The 20,384-nt window shown below is 35.3% G+C and overlaps 1 protein-coding gene across 2 annotated transcripts in view; it reads right to left on the bottom strand.

Moving 5' to 3' along the window:
* CSMD3 (CUB and Sushi multiple domains 3) overlaps positions 1–20,384 on the bottom strand; it is a 771,720-nt gene that overhangs the window by 251,282 nt on the left and 500,054 nt on the right. For both annotated transcript variants that reach the window (XM_084864313.1, XM_084864314.1), the window contains 2 exons: positions 13,517–13,686; positions 2,062–2,218 (listed from right to left, as the gene is read on the bottom strand). In XM_084864313.1, coding sequence (XP_084720439.1) covers positions 2,062–2,218; positions 13,517–13,686 — 327 coding nt within the window. The remainder of the gene's footprint in view (positions 1–2,061; positions 2,219–13,516; positions 13,687–20,384) is intronic.

Raw genomic sequence — 20,384 nt, 5'->3', positions numbered from 1 at the left:
CCCTAAGGGGATGTCGAACTACCAGTTTTGGCCTGATCACAGGTCACGCCAAGGGATCCCGGTGGTACATGAATTCATGCACCGGGCCTCTGGTATGCATATAAAATCTTTGGTTAATGTCTTCCTGCCCTCTTCCCCCCCTACCCCCCGCCCTTCCCTCTGAGAGTCATCAGTCTGTTCCATGTTTCCATGACTGTGCATTAAGCATATGCCCCCTTGTGGTCAATGTTCATCATAGCTACAGGTCAAATGGTCACTTAAGCTTTCAACTAGGGTCATTAAAAAAGAGTGACCTCAAATATTTGCTTTTTAAAGTTCCTCTCTTTTGGCATCCGATAACTCATGCCAATAACAATAAAGCCAATGATCTTCCTCATGCCAGATTCCCAAGCTCCCCACACAATTAAAAAACCCAGATATGCCACCCCAATAAATTCAATTAAAGAATCCAGGTGTGTCCTACAATACCCAGTATCTTTGCATCAATAATGTCAAGATGCAGAGAGTTTAAATATCAGAAAAGAAAATTTCTATTTCCTTTAAGAAACCCATTAACATTTTAGACATGGAGAAATGCAAAATGATGCAGAACAAAGGAAGGCCATTTTATAAACACTGAGCCATGACTTGAAAAATGTCAGCAGCCCTGTTAGAAAGCAGAGAAAGGAGGAGAAGAAAGCACATTTAAAAATATTTGCCCTCCCGAAGAGATCACATCAATTATATTTGAGCAATAATCCTCAATATCATTACTTTTAGACCTTCAAACAGAATACTTGTAACATGAGTTGCTTGGATTTTCATTTGTTTTTGCAAGGACTTCATAAAAAAGATCGCATTATACACACAGTTCTCAGGATTTAAAAATAGGTATTTAACATTCACTTTGTTAATTTATTTTTCCTTCATGTTAATGCTGTAACAATTAAAGAACAAGTAGAAAAAGCCTTGACATAATCAGGGAACAAGAGTAAGCTCTCAGTATTATTCACCAAAATATGTTAATATAATGAGTAATAAACTCCCTATTTCAAATTTCATTAAGAAAGAATATTTTCACAAATGATTTTGATTCGTATTCCCTTTCGAATCCCATGTGAATAACTTTAATGCCTCACCTTTTTAATTTCCCTGTTTTTGTAATAGTTTCCACTCATCTGACCTTTTGAGAAAATTTAGAGTTGTCACTAGATTTTTTTCAAATATTCTAATACTAAAGATTCCTGAATATTGCTACTTAATTTATTTTGCTATATTAAATGAGTATTCTGAACTTCTAAGAATTGATTTGATCTGATGGTAAGTTTATTAAACACATGTAACCACTTCAATTTTATCTGTGCTTTACTTTTTAGTACAGTGTTTTACACAGAGTAGAAACTCCATAAATATATTATTTAAATATAATTTATTGTTCATTGATGTAGTCTACTTCTTATATTTTGGCACGTGTAAAATTAATTCATATAATAATGTAATCTAACTATGATTCTTGGTCTTGAACTGCTACCTGTTTAATTGTCAGAATAGTTGTTTGAGTATAATAGAATACGTTTGTGTAAAGTTATTTTTAATAAGGCAAGTCAACACAGAAAAGCAAAACAAAATAAAAACTTAGCTACTCTTTAGTGTAAAATCACCTGGAACCATCATTTCTCATCAATGACTGTCCAAATATACTATCATACACAAATTGTGTGTATTTTGCAATTACAGGTGGGAGCCAAAATATTGGATTTCTGTCTACTAAAGAGTTTAATTGTATTTCTTAAGTATTAAATGGGGAGAATAGTGCCATTTTGAAAATAAAAAAAATAAGCTCAAAGTCACAGATTACTTAACATTCCTGAACCTGAGTTGTTTCAAATGTAAAACAGCAAGTTAGAATACCTGTAATTTATGGAGTTATTGTTAGAGTCAAATGCAATATATATGTAAAAGGCAGCTGCAAATTACAAACTGATGATCAAATGTTGGATTTTACTTCACCTAGTATACTTCAATTATTTAACAAATACTCAGCATTAGTGTTTGACAACTTTATTCTTCCAAAATACTTACTGGTATAGACAAGTTGAAAGCCTTCATCTGTCCCTTCAGAATCAGAATTAAATTCTAGCCAGAGCTGATTTGAAGTACTACTGAGAGTCAGTCCTCGCATAGACGCTCCAGTGAAAGCACCTAATAGATGAGTCGTTTTATCTTTTCCATCATAAATCTGCAAAATATGTTTATAATTAAGATGTAAATGTGCCAATAATAACCAATTCAGATGATGTATTTATATCTACATAAAAGGAAAAAAATATTATAATCTTCCTAAATAAGTTTACTAGATGTTTTCAAAGGAAAATTACACATGCATATTAATTCCTATAAATATCAGGTTAAGAGTTAAAATTCACATGAGTAATTTTAAAATTCTAAACTCAATAGAAGCTAAGTAATACTCAAACCCCTGTTATATAATTTATCTCTTATTATGAAAGCAATCCTTTCTTCTTCTTTTTTTTTAATGTCAGACTTAAAAAGTTGAGATTAATTACAAAGAGATTTGTTTCCAAGGTTGATTGATTGGTTGATTCTTTTGTGTTTGTTTTTATTTGTTTGTTTGTTTGTTTGTTTTGTTTTTACAACTCGCTAAAGGGAACCAAATACCTACTTTTCTAATAATATAATTAATGCAAAATGTGCTTTCTTTTTTTGCAATTTCTATAATTTACCCATTTACTTTAACTTACCTGATTTTTACATTTCCTAAAAAAATATATATATTTTTACTGATTTCAGAAAGGAAGGGAGAGGGAGAGAGAGATAGAAACATCAAAGATGAGAGAGAGTCATTGATTGGCTGCTCCCTGCATGCCTCCAACTGGGAACAAAGCCTGCAATCCAGGAATGTGCCCTTGACCAGAATCAAACCCTTGTGTAATGACACACTGTCTAAGAATAGTCACTTTCTAGCTATCTTTCTATTGTCCATTTTGGTGAGTTAGTAACACTTGCCATTGTGTGGTTATTTTCAGTTTGAGGTAGACAGAATCTCATTCGGCTGAGATAACAATAAAGAAATGTTTTAAAACAGGCCATTGAGGTTAATTTCATTTCAGTTGTCTTTTTGCTCCATTATGTATATAATCACCAGGAAGAGCAAATAGTGGAAATAATGACTGAGAGGCTGCTTTTGGCTTGAAGTAATGGAAAACCTTCCAGTGGCTTAAACAACAAGGATATATATATATATGAGAAAGCTGACAGGTAGGTTTTGATCCAAGTGTTCAAATTAGTCAGTAAGGGTCTTGCCCCTTTCTTGCTACTGTGGCCTCCCTAGCATTCACTTTTTCTTCTCAGGCTTGTGGCATGGTCACAGGATATGCACATTCAAGGCAGGAAGAAAGAGAGAAGAGGTAGTGCCAATCACACATGCTCCTTTGATCAGAAATTCAGTCATTATAACGTGCACTGACTTTCAATGCAGTGGCTCACAGCTGGCGAGCACAGTGTTGGTGGCAAGAGCCTCTCCCTCCTCTGCTGCAGCTAAGGATGTCTGGGGAGTGGGCCTAAGCCCTCGGTTGAACATCCCCTGAGGGCTTCCAGAATGCAGAGGATGCAGGCTGGGCTGAGGAAATGCCCCCCAAACCCCCAAGGCATGAATCTCCTGCACCAGGCCTCTAGTTATTGATACATGTTTAAATGTTATAAAAACAATAAACATTTTACTTAACATACTATACAAATATAACTTTTGTTATAATTTAAATTTAATATTTAATGATTTAAAAATTCTTAAGTATCCAGTGACCAGGCCCTTCCTGTTCTCTCCCTCTATATTGAAGGAATTTATAACCTCACATGCACCCTCTAAGCACTTCTAGCTTCCTGACCTATTGTATTATACATAAAGAGGGTGTTAGAAATATGTTTAAGCCTACATGTTTATTTAAATCCTAATAACAAATGACTTACTGGTCACTGACATTTTTTTTTTTAAGGTATTTCTGACAAAACAAAACAAAACAGTGTTGATGATTTAAAGAGTGTTGTAATAATAGAGGGTTGTATGGACAAATTTTTAAAAATTATATGGAAATACAGTGAACCCCTGGTGGAATCTAATTTATCATACAAATAAGTTTCTGTTTTAGATAACAGCAATAATTTATTTGTCTTCAACAATGCTGAAGCATATGTGGAGGTCTTTTAGCTCAGAAATTTTTTTGTTTGATTAAATAAGATTCAAATTTTTATTTAAAACAATATTAATCAGGGATAATTCAGAGGCAAGGAAACATTACTTATCAGGAAATAAAGCTTTTGTGTCTGTGAGTTTCAAATGTTCAATATTCTCAGATGTCTACTTCTGAATACATTTGTTTTATGACTATATATATATGATATAATTAATAAAACCAGTGGACCTTATTTGTGGTTAATGTTGTCAAGGTAACCCCAAAGAATAGCTTCCGTTTATTTCCCTTACTTCTCATAAACATATAATTTGATTCTCATATTAAATATAAGTAATTGTTTCTTGGATTCAACTAGTTCTACTTTCATGTGTGGATGATTGTAAGAACTTCCATTGTGTCAAAAAAAGGTCAAGCCGAAACTGGTTTGACTCAGTGGTAGAACGTCGGCCTGCGGACTGAAAGGTCCCGGGTTCGATACCTTGGTTGCGGGCACATCCCCAGTGGGGGGTGTGCAAGAGGCAGCTGGTCGATGTTTCTCTCTCATTGATGTTTCTAGCTCTCTATCTCTCTCCCTTCCTCTCTGTAAAAAAAATCAATAATATATATATAGTCAAGAAAAATATAAATTAAACAACTACTTGATATAACTTAATAGATAAAAGTTGGTTGTTAAAATCTGTTTTGTTTTGTTTTTATGTTTCTCCTAATAATTTTCTCTCAATTTTTTATGGTTATGAAAAAAAGTTTAATAATAGCAAAAAACATTCTCTCTCTCTCTCTCTCTCTCTCTCTCTCTCTCTCTCTCTCTTTCTCTCTCTCTCCATATATATATATATATATATATATATATATATATATTGTTTAATTCAACATATATTTCTATGCATTGTGTTAAATGCTATCTTTCTTGACCAAAAGAAAATTTTAAAAAATGATCCAATATTTTGTTATTGGAGAGATATATTTCTTTTGAGTCTTTCTATTGTTTAAGCTAGCATAATCCTTTAATTCAAAATAACTTTCTTAGAATCATGCTTTTAAGAATGATTATTAAAAGAAAAGGCACTAATGTTAAAAATATATAACAGAAAATGAATTATCATATGCCCAGCTGGGAGGACCTAATTCAGCACCCAAACCCACTAAATAAAGATTACTGAGTAATGTACAGTCAAAAGGTAGAAAACAAACACTAAAGAAGCACTATTCTATCAACAAAATAGAATGAAGCATGATCATTCAACCATGAATTTCAAAAGCATGTATAAAATTGTTAAGTCCAATGACACAACTGTAAATTAGGAAGTCTTTAAAAAGAGAATAGTTTTATACTAATAATCAAGTCAATGCTTTTAACTGGTAAATATAGTCCTTCAAATGTATTAAAAAAATATGGACGCATACAGACAACAGGGAAGGACAATGTAGTAAAAAATAAATTACTTTGGAAAGAGACATGACTATAAGCAGAGAAATAGAGGATAAAATAACCAAAATGTATTTTCATTTAAAAGTATTTACTTTACGGAGTGATTATTGGGTCTAATCAGAAGCATACAGAACTTTTATTTGAGATTGTTATTTCTCATATTTCTATTCTTATTAAAATAAGTATCTTTAAGAATATTTTTATTTACTTGGGCCTATTTTTCATTTTTAAAAATATAATATTTTCATTATTATGACTTTCAGCATATATCTTAATATCTATTTTTCTCAAAAAGCTAAAAGGACTAAGATAACTGTATAATATTATACTTTCTAACTGGAAATGAATAAATTCTTGGTGTTTCTCACAGAAACATTCTTAGTTACTTAGCACCCAATTCAGATAATAAAGACTTACTTTTATGCCAAATATAGAATTTCAAATCAATTTAAAAATTAAGAGTATGAAAGTCATTGAACCCTTTTATAATGTTAATAAAAATCTTTGGTAAGACCAATTTGTTAAAAGGTTGCAATTTATCTGGTAGTTTAACACTAGAACAGACTAAAATTTAATATTGCCATGTTTCAATTATCAAAGCTTTTGTAATGAATTAAGGCTTGAAATGAGTTATGGTGTATAGACTCCTGGGTTTGAAAGGTCAAACATTATGATGATGAATTGCTGATCAACACTCAAAATTGTTGTTAATTTTACAATGAATGTATATTATAAGATATATGCTCAGTCATTTCTCCAATGATTTAGCAAGAAAGGTGCTATCTAAATTCAAAAACAGAGAGTACATAAAAAAGTAAGAGAGAAATTACATATGTACTTAAGTATATAAACCTTTAAATTATTCCTACTCATGGACATTACAAATTTAATTTTTTGGTTGATTTGTAAACTTAAATATGCTTTTCTAAAAAGGTAAGGAAGCCGTCAAAGATTGTTTTTCAGTGGTATATCAAAAGGGACTCTATTTGAAACCTTATGTTTTATCCAAAAGTAATATGAAACAAAGCAGAGAACTTGTATTCAAAAATATTTATGTCTCTGAAATAGCTACCGTATTTTTCGGACCATAAGACGCACTTTTTCCCCCCCAGAAGTGGGGGGAAAAAGTCCCTGCGTCTTATGGTCCAAATATAGTCTACACATATACTGTAAAAAAAAAGTTTTTTTACTTGCCCGGCTCTGTGTGGTCTCTGTGTGCTTGCCCGGCTCTAAAATGGTTCTAAATGCTGCTGTTTACTTTACAGGGTTGATTACATGTGTTTATGACTGTGATGTTGGGTTTTAATGCACATAAAATATTTTAGGACACTATTTGTTTCAGAATCTTTTTTTTCTTCATTTCCCTTCTCTAAAAACTGGTGCGTCTTATGGTCCGGTGCGTCTTATGGTCCGAAAAATACGGTATATATTGTGTCCTCAATTATATGAGCCGGCACATTATAATAAGGGAGTTGTGGCATAACGAAGGTTCCACTTCTCAGGGACTTTAGCTTTATAGTTATACTAAAGGCCTGGTACACAAAAATCCAGCCCAGCCTGCACCCTCTTGCAGTCCGGGATCCCTCAGGGGATGTCGAATTCTCTAAGCTGGCAGTCAGACATCCCTCTGGCAGCCCGGGAGCCATCGGGGGATGTCCTGTTGGACATCCTTAGTGCTGTCAAGGAGGCGGGAGAGACTCCCACCACTGCACTTGCAGCTGTCAGCCCAGCTTGTGTCTGAGCGGAGCTCCCCCTGTGGGAGTGCACTGACCACCAGGGGGCAGCTCCTGCATTGAATGTCTGCCCCCTGGTGGTCAGTGCATATCATAACAACCAGTCGTTCCACCTTGAGGGTCAATTTGCATATTACCCTTTTATTATATAGGATAACAAAGTTGAAGTTTCAACTCGACCATTAAAGCTGTATGGCCTATCATAAATCATTTTATATCTCTGATCCTCAGTATGGGAGATAGCAAAGGGTTTTTTGATGGCTACCACAGCACTTTATACTAATGAATATTTAGAAAGAGATTTTGAGAGGAGTGGTAGAGGATTAGCAGTGAACAACAAGCAGAGCTGATAGATATGTGTGTTAAACGAATGTCCTGGAAAATGTTTAGCAACCAGCTCTCAAACAAATAAAACCGGGGCATGTATATATTCATGCACGTCATTAAAAATAACTTTTGTTGACATAAAGAAAAGTTGACAAACTTTTTCTGAAAAGAATAAGATAGTAAATATTTTAGGCTGCTGGAGTCATACCATTTCTGTTGCCACTATGCCATCATGCCATCGCAGCACAAAATCAGCTATAAACAATATATCAATGAATAAACATGGCCTTCTCCTAATAAAATTTTACTTATAGAAACAGGTCTTAGGCCAAATTTGCCCCTTAGACTGTTGCTTATGAATCCCTCATTTAATGATGTGTAGCATGCAATTTATAAATAATAATAAAATATACAGTATTCATTATTGTAAATTCCATAGAGCTAATTGGTTGTCACAAACTGTTTTCAGTGTTTTTTGGACAAACCATTTTTTTCCCCCCTGCAAATTACAATTGCAACTGACAAACAGAGTAGAATATGGTTTGATTATTTTTATGTGAAGTTAGATAAAAGTGAAACATCAAAAAATAGTTATATTAGGCCTAGCTAGCATGGCTCAGTGGTTAAGCATCGACCTATGCACCAGGAGGTCACGATTTAATTCCTGGTTAGGGCATATGCCCAGATTACGGGTTTGTTCCCCAGTGTGGGGCATGCACGCAGCAGCCCATCAATGACTCTATCAAAACAAAACTGATTTCTAAATAATATGAGCAACTTTTCTAAGTGGAATAATAGTTATCAAATACTAGGAAAGATTTCTTCTCTTTTTTGTGTGTGCTATGCACAATGTAATTGCCATAGACACAACACGTCTCTACTTCAGTGTAGTTATGAGCCAAACAATAAATCAAGTCAGTATTTGTGGTGTTTGACAATGTCTGCGGTATAAACACTCCCACTATTGATACCATTGCAATTTAACCTAGTTATTAACCACTGGGAAGGAGTCAAGGGAAGGCCAGATGGTACAGGCATTCATGTGTGCAGCTTTGCCGGGAAGCTGCAGTAGAGATGCAAGCCCAGTCAAGTCCAGATGAACTAGGGAAGGTACTTTCTGTCAGTCACATCTGGGAACAGATCATTGGCGAGAGTCGGCCAGGCCACTGCAATCGCAGGAAGACAGATGTTTAATTTCCAAAACAAAGGAGTTCTCTCTCCTGGCTCCTGGTGCTCTTGGGACCCTTGCATTTGCCCACATGACCCACAGCCATGTGGACCCCACACAATGGACAGATGAACTGCAACTGGCCTACTGCTGTGCCGGATCCAGATCCAGCTCCCCCTGGAACAGAAACATTGGCCCCTGACATTGCTTCTCACTCTACTGAAACCCCAGCTGCACATCCTCTAGGGCTGGATTGAGGGAAATCGTATTTTGGAAACTCAGGGATGTAATTCCACACAAATAAATATCACTCATCCTCCCAGGTGAGTCTAAGAAAATTCTTTTTCTCGAGTTATCATAAGCACCCCGCCCTGAGCACTTATGTGGGAAAGGGATGCCTCACTTTCACTGATGACATTATAACTAAGATCACATTATAAGTGTAAGGACATCGAATGCAGAGTTGGGAAGAGATGCGCACTCTGACACAGTATTTCCACTTTAGAGATGCAACACACTGCACAACGAGCCTAAAAAAGCAGATAATATTAAACGTAGTAAAATAATTAGGAAATTTTACCTTTATTTATGACCTTTATTTTTAATATAACTTAAATTAATATAGTATAATGTAATTGTAATCTGATTTTTAATAATGGCTATGGATAACAACTAGTTCACAAAATTACTGACAATTTAACAACAGGGTCTTATAAGTGGCACTCCCAAAGACCCTCAGGCAAATTAGGAAAAAACTTTAAAATAATACATCTTAGAAAACAACAGTAACAACACATTAATAAACTTCATATCATACCCCTAAAAGAGGTTATTAATCAAGTCCTTCAAATATTGAATTTTTCATAAATATGACATTAATTTTCCTAACCCTTTTTTTTCTGGACTCTCGAAATCAATTTTGAGTTATTTTGCTGGCTCTTTTCCATAATCATCTATTTATTCTGCATAAGAAATAAGTCTTTAAACTACACAATGCTGACTGTGGTAGAATGCTTCCCTTGAATGTTGTCTCTGCTAAACACAGCAACAACAAAAACAAAAACAGTATTTCTGATTGGCATTCATTTTTCATGCTTAACAGACTGACAAGGGGAACTATTCATTGTTGATTGTTTAGAGTCTACATCTAATTAAACATCTCCTTTAAATGTGAAATGAGAGAATTAATTGCATTGCACATTTTGAGTGAGGGTTAGGAAAGTTCAATATTCTTCCTGATTGAAAGGAATCAAACCAAAGAAGAATATGTTAATAATTCCAAACCTGCTGGTCACCAGATAATCTGGAGAGTTTCATAAAAATACGTAATTCTAGGTGTAGACTAACTGAAACAGTTTCCCCAGATATAAGGAGTCAGAAAATCTTGCAGTGATGCCAGGAATAGAATACCTAGAAGGGTCATATGGTCCTCCATACCTGATATAAACTTCACTAATGTGGTTACAAATAAAGTAGTGTGTGGAAAGAGGGGGGAAGGAAAGAGCATGAGTGAGTAAATTAGCTGCAAAATAGACTGTGAACTCTCAAAGAGGAAAAGTATGTGTGTGTGTATGTCTTTAGATATAGCTAAACACATACACATATTTTCTATTGTTGTTTTTATTAGAACCCAATACAGTAATGTTATAGTTTAAGAGAAACCAGAAAGAAAAAAAAAAAAACACCTTGCAAACTCTATATGCCAATCTCTCTATATAAAAGCCTAATCCACAATAGCCAGAATTTGGAAATAGCCTAGGTGCTCATCAGCAGATGATTGGATCAAAAAACTATGGTACATCTACACAATGGAATACTATGCTGCCATAAAAAAGAAGGAATTCTCATCATTTGCAGCAACCTGGATGGAATTGGAGAACATCATGCTGAGTGAAATAAGCCAATCAATGAAGGAGAAACACCACATGACCTCACTCATTTATGGATAATAAAGAACATTATAAACTGATGAACCAAAAGATAGATATAGAGACAGTAAAGCAACAAGCAGACTGTAAAATTACAGTGGGAAGGGGAGGAAGATCTGGGGGAGATAATTGATCAACCGAAGGACTTTTATACATGCATATAAGTACAACCTATGGACATAAAACTCTGGGGAGGGAGGGTATGTTTGCGAGGGAGGGAGGGGGGCAAAAAAAAATCAATAAAAAAAAAAGCCTAAGCAACCATCCGACTGTTTGTCCAACTGTTAGCTATGATGCACACTGGTCACCAGGGGACAGACCCTCAATGCAGGAGCTGCTGACCTGCGGTGACTTGGCAACTGTGGTTCTCGGGTGACACACCTGGAACCATAGAGAAAGGAGTCCGATTCTGGGGTGTGTCACTCAAGAACTGCCCTCTTTCAATTCAGGACCCCTCGGGGGATGTCGGAGAGCCAGTTTCAGCCTGATCCCTGAAGGCCAGGCCAAGGGACCCCACCTGTGCATGAATCTGTGCATCGGGACTCTAGTAAACATTATAAGAGAATTTAACCAATCCTACCACATAAAGAAAGCAATGCGTTTAACTTCTCTTAGTAAGGGGATTCTTTAATGGCCTATTGTTTTACTTCTTATTTCATAATCTGAATGTATTAAGATAACTGTTCTACTAGGTTTAGACACTGGCTTTGCTTCTAGCTCTACTGTAACCCCAGATGCACATCTTCCAGGACTGGATTAAGGGAAATAGCACTTTGGAAACCTGGGGATGCAATTCCACACATATAAAAATCAATCTGGGGAGTGCTGGGGATTTGGGATGGGTTCTTGTGGACTAGTTTACAGTTAAAGTAACTGATCTTTCATCCTTAGAGGACTTTGGAGTCCAAAATCTGAGAATTTTCAATTTTTTCTTTGGAGGGTGCATCTGACTGCTTGTGCATGTAGGTGTCTGAACTAATCATTGGTCTTGGGATTAATGGGAGGAAAATGTAACATATATGCATCTTACATCTTACACTGACTGAGAGACCATGAAGGAGACAAATGTGGAAGGTAAAAGACCCATGCCAAATCATCTCTATAGAGTGGCTTATTAAAATCATTTTTAAGTAACAATTTAGAATAAATCCCAGGCAAGACTAGCAGTAGGACGATAATAGAATTGATATGTTTCTACTGTAACATTTAGTATATTATATTTTCAACTTTGGGGCTTATTTTAGGAAAATACCAAAATAAAAAATCCTAAAAATGTCGGGAATATAAATTTTCATCCCTTCATTAATGAATAAAAATATCATTATTTAATTAAATCCACCATTATGCATTAAAGTGAAGTTTTTTTTTTCTTTTCTTTATTTCTTTCCATTATCTCTCACCATCACATCCCCTTATGTAGTCACTATTACAGAGGTCCTGCTCTTTCTCAAGGTTACACATGTCACAAGTGCAAGTGGCCTTCTTCCAAACAAGTATGGCATTAGAGAGCATGCTGAGGAACACATTAGAGTTGTTATTTTAAAAAGAATTCACCTCATTATTATTATAATATCTCCAAATAATAAACATTATTCAGTATGGAAAAGGAATGCATACATTTCAAGCATCATGGAGAGAGCAGACAAATATTTTAGGAAGGGTGAGGAAGTGCTGCTTGACTTTAATACATAAATGCATGTTTATTATTGTTGCTTGTGTGACACAGATTAGTGGCTGGGTTTACCCTTCTGATCTATGTCTTGATGCATTTTTTTTTCTCTCGCATAGCCTGATAGAGAAAAGTGCAAAACACAGGAATGGACTTAAATTAATCCTAAAATTCCATATGTTTAGGTGTAGTGCAGGAAGTCTTCCTCACGTATGTACAAAACTTATGTGCATACAGTGCCGATTGTATTAGATAATCATGAATTATCATCAAAATGATATTCTTTTTAAAAGAAGAAAATAACCAACAATCTAAAATCACTGCTTAGATAAGAATCTCCTGCCAATATGAGATGATAAATTTTTTTTTCAAGATTTGTGAAAACAGAATTATGTTGAATTTCTAATTTGGTTTAAAAAAATCTTAACATTTAAGAATAAGGCTTGTAATTACTTTTAAAATATCTAAATCTGATTTCATAGAAGTTTTATTTTTATTATATCATGTTTATATTTATCAAAACTATACTTTGAAAAATATAAATTAACAATTATAGACATATTTATTTGCCTTAAATTATAGCTCTTTATTATCAACTAAGTTAATTTTTACTAAGTAATTTCTAAACATTGAATTTTTAGTTTTATATGGTTATGAAATACAAATTTCTATAGTCATAAATGCAAAGAATTATACATGTATCAACATAAATTCTGACTTACTTAATACATATAAAAATAAAGACACATTATTACTATATTTTTTAAAGAAATGACCATTCATGTATTAACTATGATTTTTATATAAATAGTTATTGAATAGGGAGAAAAAGTATTTTTATTTTGGTGTTACTGAAACATTCAACTTTATCATAAAATAAAAGTTACTCATTATGAATACATTGGAAACAAAACATTTTATCTCAATGAAAATAATACAAAAATGGGAAATAACATAATTTAAAGTTATGAATTATAGAATCAGCTTATGGTTGATTACATATGCATATATATGTATTAATGTATACTTAATGACTAAAAATAATCAAAATGCAATGTCTGGTTTCACCTACCTTAAGAACATCTCCTTGCGCTAAATGAAATGTTCTGGCTGAAATATTGATCCCCTTTCCTGCTTGCACCTGAATACTATAAATGCATTCATGGTTGTTTTCATAGTTGAGTGGGTAATTTGGAGAGAGCAAAATTCCTTCATTATTTGTTGCAGATGCACCACATTCAGCTGCAGGTAAAACAGAATATTGAAGTACAGTTTAATAGAAAGCATTATTGTTCTTAAATAATATAATGTATGGACCTGTAAATGCATTTGATTTTAACTGAAGCCTAACAGGAAAGTCATGTATGGAATGGCTGTGTGTTGTAGATGAGTCATTCCCTCTCAAATATTATATGGGGAGAACTACTACCTGTGGACAGGACGTACCTAAGTGGAAATAGATAAGAGTTCCAGTACTTGCCCCCACCCCCGTAGAAGGATAGCATGGAAAAAGGTCAGAGCAAGAGATTACTAGGATATATCATACATTTCTCAAAATCTGATTAATATTTTTTCTTTTGAACTTATAATTTAATTGTTTAAAGTATTGAAAGAGTCAACAAATCAATTCTGTTGTATAATAATTCTAATTGGATCTTTTTAATTTTACCTTTTTTGAATTTGGCCCTTTTTCCTCCCAATAATTAGCATTCCCCTGGTTCAAGAACTTTAGTAACAAAATGGTAAATAAATACTAACTTGCATATGAAAACTGATATAACAAGGAAAACCCACTAACCAATAATTGTAAGAAATTGGGCATCTTTAGAAATAATATTTTCCTTTCAGTTAAAAAAAAAATACAGATTAAGGCATTCTTGAAACCAGTATATTGTACTGCTAACTCCCCAGAACTAATTTTGCAAAATATGTGGACATGTTTAACCATTTAGGGAAAATTAGACATTTTCTAAATTTGTTTAAAATTTAAATTCAACCTATTACTTAAAAAACTTGTATCATTATCACAATATCAGACAAGGCCTGACAGTCCCCACACATGTTCCTTAGGTCTCTGAAATTCAATGAACTCTGGCTCCTATCTTATCTAATAACTTGCTTCATGTTACCACACCATGGGCCAGGAAGAGTTAAACTTTTTTAGAGGTTTTACTAACCAGAAAATATATTAAGTCACTATTTTCCAGAAATGAGATTTTAAAAAATAATGATTCATGGATACAGTCATAGGAAGTATACCACAGAGTGAACAATGAATTGCTTTACATTTAAATGATTAAAACATGAACAAAAATAAGGCAAAAGAAGAAAGCCTAAATGAGAAAATGAAAATGATCAAGATTGAGCAATCAGTACAAAATCAACATAGTCTAAAATAATAAGAACTCATGCTGTCACGTTAAAAATCTACCAATCACATGAAGAAATGTGGCCCGACACAGTTCCTCCAAGTTCATTGAAACAAAAGGAAACCAAGGCAAAAACTTAAAGAGTCCCAATACTAATTTAAATTTATTTTAATGTCCCATAAATATGTTCAAACACATAAATAGATATCTCCTTATGCTTTTAGCTGTCTACAATTATAATACCGAAACAACTTTACAAACACAGGAACAAAACTACAAAAACAATAAAATTAAAAATAGCAACATGCATCCAATGTAGCACACGGTTTTGTTTTCCTGAAATTAAATTGCCCTTGGCAATGTGGATAAAGAACCAGCTGCTACAGCGCTGGCTTTTGGGGTTCGCTATGCCTTTAATTACACTGTGCTGTGTAATGATTCAATTCTCCCTCATCTTACCCCTCTCTGAACTGCTGAGACACGTTAATCAGGATAGTCTAACATGACACCATGCGTCCTTCACTTGGTGGGGGAGAATCATTTACATGTTAAGTCTGCCTCATTTCCTTCTCGCTAGCTTATTAGAATCTAGGTGTGCTTGTGGGGAAATGAAGACAGATGTATTGGATCATACAAATGGTCCAGAATGCCAAGTGCATTTTTATCAGTTTGGTTATTAGAGCATGCAAACAGTTTTTAATTATGTTACAGAATCATGGAGTTCTGATAATACGTTTTGTTGTTGTTGTTTAGAGCGAGAAAGAGAAACATCAACGTGAGAGAGAAATATCAACCAATTGCTTTCCCACACATGTACGCTCTGATCTGGGGCTGAGTCTACAACCTGGGTATGTGTCCCCATCAAGAACTGAACCTGCCACCTCTTTGGTGTACAGGATGACACTCCTACTAACTGAGCCACACCAGACAGGGCCTGCCAATGTGTTTTTTATGCCAGCTTGCAAAACAGTGATATTCTGATTAAGAGCTCAAGCTTTAAATGTCAGAGATTTAGTTTACAAAATTAAGCTCCATCTTCTATCTGTATATATTTGGCAAGTTATTTATTCTCCCTCTTAAGCCTCAATAGTATTAATACTATATTGAAAAAAAATAATACCCTCCTCAGAGGGATGGTTAGTTTGTGTGTGTCTGAATGGAAAATGTATAATTAGAGCATAATCAAAGTGCTGGCATACAATAGCTTCATAAACTAGAGCTATCATTACGTACAAGTACTACAAGTTATATCACCTTATATACACACACAAAAGTTTAGGACAGTTATATTGCCCCTAATGTGACTAGCCAGGGGCAGATAGATATTTATGTGGGAAAAGCAGGAGAACTCTTCTAATTTTGGAGAGTCATTTATGATATTTAAATCATTTAAACAACTTGTATAAACTGAGAATTTGCTTAGTAAAAAGTTACTTCAACTACCCTTTAAAATATATTAATATATTGCCCAAACCGGTTTGGCTCAGTGGATAGAACATCAGCCTGAGGATTGAAGGGTCCCGGGTTCGATTCCGGTCAAGGGCATGTACCTGGGTTGCGGGCACATCCCCAGTAGGAGGTGTGCAGGAGACAGCTGATCAATGATTCTCTCTTTCTCAATGTTTCTAACTCTCTATCTCTCTCCTTTCCTCTCTGTAAAAAATCAATAACATATATAAATATATATTAATATATTATTTAAGTTCTCAACATTTACATAGGCGGTGTCTTCTGTATAATTTAAAGAAGGTTTGTTTTTCTATGAAAAGTAACGGCTTTTATTATATTTTACTATTTCTGTTGGTTGAAAATGAATAAAAAGGTTTTCCTATTCGGTGAAATAAAATCAGGACTTAAACCAGAATGAGAGAATTAAGAAAGAAAATTTGAATTTAATTAGCCCCTTTCTCATTTAATCAGTGTGACTATAAATCGTGGGGCCCAGTGCAAAATGAAAACGCACTGACCCTTATTGAAATGTATTACGAATTTCAGGAGACCAACAGAGGATTAAACCAAGCACAGGGACCATCTTAGCATGGAGCCCTGTGTAATTACATGTGCTTCACACCTGTGAAGCCAACACTCATTTATTCTTCACAACTTTGCAAGGAAAACCTCTCTTCTTCAGTTTTACGGATGAAAACACCAAAGTGAGCTTTCTTGCTAAGTCACACAGTGTATCAGAGCTGGGATTTACATCTGTCATTGAACATGGTGTTCATATAAATACTTCTGTTAGTGTGACTGGAGGCACTATTAATAAGTATTCCATGCAGCCAGTACAAATTGAGACTATTTCAGATGAATTGGTGGACAAGGTCACTTTTTTCTTTTTCTTTTAACTTCTGCACACACTATTTCAAGAGGATTAGTTTATATGGACTGGGGTATGTCCTGGAGGTCAGAACATATTTATGCCACATATCATGTATACATCTGTACTCCATTATACATTAACTAGAGACCCAGTGCACAGATCCATGCACCTGTGGGTTCCCTCAGCCTGGCCTGTGGGGATTGGACTAAAACTAGTTCAACAGCATCCCCTGAGGGGTTCCAGGTGGTGAGAGGGCACAGATCAGGCTAAGGGACCTCACTGGTGCACAATCGGGTCCAGGGAGGGACCATGGCAGGGCTCTAGGGTGTGTCCAGTCCCAACCAGCCAGATCCCAACAGCAAGCTAACCTACTGGTGGAGCATCTGTTCCCTGGTGGTCAGTACACATCACAGAGACCTTTCAAATCAGGGGAAGGGACTGTGGGAGGTTGGCTGGCCATGGAAGGTTGGCTGTGGGAGTGCACTGACCACCAAGGAGCAGCTCTTGCATTGAGCATCTGCCCCCTGGTGTCAGTGTGCATCATAACTACCAGTTGTTCAGTCGTTCAGTCACCTAGGCATGCATAGATATAGATATAGATATAGATATAGATATAGATATACATAATTATTCATGTTTAGAATGATTATCTCATTTGAAAGGAGGATCTTGAAACAAAAATTGAAAACCTGTTCAGTGTTTTACTTATACATACAGGAACATGAACAAATTAATTTTTTTTTCAATAAGGGTTCTAATAAAATGAATTATCTACTAATAGATTAAGGAGGAAAACTTATTTAATCACAAAACTGAACTCCAGGAACTAGGTGATTAATAAACAATTTATTTTTACATGGAATCTCATCTTTGAGTTTATCTCTGAAATGAAAAGATACCAAACACTGGCTTCCCAGTGCCCAAAGTAGCACTAACATTTACCTTATATAAGCTCTCTTTCTGCACTTTGCTATAGCAGTCTTGCTTGCCAACTGGAGTCGAACAAGATCTAATGTTGAAATTAACAACAAACTTTGCACATATGCCTAAGACTAGCAATGAAATGCTTCTATCTCTGTTGTATAATAAGCTGACATGATGATATTTTCCAAATGCAAATCTGCTCTTGCACTTTCCGCCTAAATTATACTCCCCATCAGCAAGTCAAAGTCCACAGAATGTCATACGAGGCCATTATGAGGTGAACACAATCTAGCTTTCTAGCTATTACACACCATTCTCTCCCCTGGGCCTTGCAATTCAGTTATCCTGAACTGCTGGCCCTTTGTCACAGTCTGTACTCTGTTTTCTCTGCATGTAAACACCACCTCAAGTCTGAAGGGATATGATTTCAGGGTCCAAATAAAGAAAAAGAAATGACTTGATACAGAATTATACTTTTATGATTCTTTTGAGCATCAGCTCTCTGTGATGATGTATGAAATAAATGAAATAATGTCACACTGAAGTATCAGGGACCATTTTCACAAATAACAGTCACAGCTGCAATGTCCAGGAGAAACAATACCACAACCACACATTTTCCTAGTATATGACACGAATAGAACAGAGTTCTCACAAAGCATACTTCAATGAGAAGATGTGACCACAAATGCGAACTGCGATCAAATATTCTCAATATATGTACAGGTTAACTGAACTTTCAACAGAACAGTTAGCCCCAGAGAGAAGGATCGTTTGGTTCTAGGGCGATATGTGATATAAAACAACATCAACTACATGGAGAAAAGGAGTTTGAGTCAAGGAAGTTCCAGAAATCCAAGTAGCAAAGGTGAAACGAATACTGTCCTCTCCTCCCAGCCATAGTGATGTGTGTGAACAATAACACAGCTGTGACGGACCAAACTAACTCAGTGACTCACTACGCCAGGGCAGCGCCAGGCTTCCCGGGCAGGTGCCATCACAGATTGCATACAGGAAGTAACAGACGTATGAGAAACATCTGTCATAACAGAAATAAAGCTATCATGTCATTCTAATATAAACAATGAATGTATTTGCTTAACAGGACATCTTGGTAGAGAGTTCCTACTAAGATAGTTAAAGAGGTTTGAGAGAGATAATAGAAAAAAAAATCGATTCATTTCATACATATTGGGCATGGGAGGTACTGGGTTGACACCCCAGAAACCATACGTTCCAGTAGTGAAGACATATTTACTACGTCATTCTTTAAATATGCTTGTTCAGTTGGTCCTCTGTATCCACAGGTTCTGCATCCAGAGAGTCAACCAACCTCAAACTGAAAATATGCGGGGGGGGGGGGGGGAGGGGGGAAGCTACATTGTTGTTGATGTTTGCTATGAAATCAGACCTATGTTGGCTGTATCTGTACTAAGCATGCATAGACATTGGGGGAGGGGTGCATTATTTCCTAAACAATATAGTACAATGACTATTTATACAACATTTACATTGTATTAAACATTGTAAGTAATATAGAGAGGACTTAAAGTTTATATATGGGGAATGTGTATAGGTTATATGTAAATACTACATCAGGATTTTCATATCCTCAGGAGTCCTAGGACCAATCCACCAGAGAACAGATAGAATTCTAAAGTCTGTGAAAACTCATAACCTGGATCTCTGACCTGTTCTGAGTAAAGTCAAGACTTCTCTGAAGGGCTGAACCTAGTAAATCAAAGACTATGGGAGAAGACAGGTAGAGGGGAACCTATTCCAGTAGGAGGGGCATTTCTGAAAACATTATTTGCGGGTGGGGAGACACACATTCTACGGACTGAAAAGCTCCAGGAAGGGAGTGGCTGTATTGATACAAGGCTGAGCTAGAGGTAGGTCTCTCAGGATGAGGGTTTCTTTTGTGGTTCCTGTGGTATGGTTGGGAACAAATGCTCTTGGGTGTAGTTGAAAGGAGATGTCATTGATGTCTCAAGGTGTAAGCAGGTTGCTGTTCTTATGGTGGTTAAATGTTTTACCTTCAGGGCTTGGAAAAGACTGAATGAGGAACGCCATATATATATATATATATATATATATATATATATTTTTTTTTTTTTTTTTCCAGTTAGAAAACCATTGCTTCAGCATTCAGGATTGCCATGTTTTCCAGAAGAGAGGTAAGCACATTTTCCCTAGCTTAACATGAACTTAGCGTCTGTATCCCTCCTGCTTTGATCTGGGATGAATTTTATGTTCTTGAGAACTGATCACTCTCTTTTACAGAGAGGAAGAGAGAGGAATAGAGAGTTAGAAACATCAATGAGAGA

The sequence above is a fragment of the Pipistrellus hanaki genome (assembly GCF_964339955.1).
Source record: "Pipistrellus hanaki genome assembly, chromosome: 17".
NCBI lineage: Eukaryota > Metazoa > Chordata > Mammalia > Chiroptera > Vespertilionidae > Pipistrellus > Pipistrellus hanaki.
This window is presented reverse-complemented; position numbering and strand designations above follow the sequence as displayed.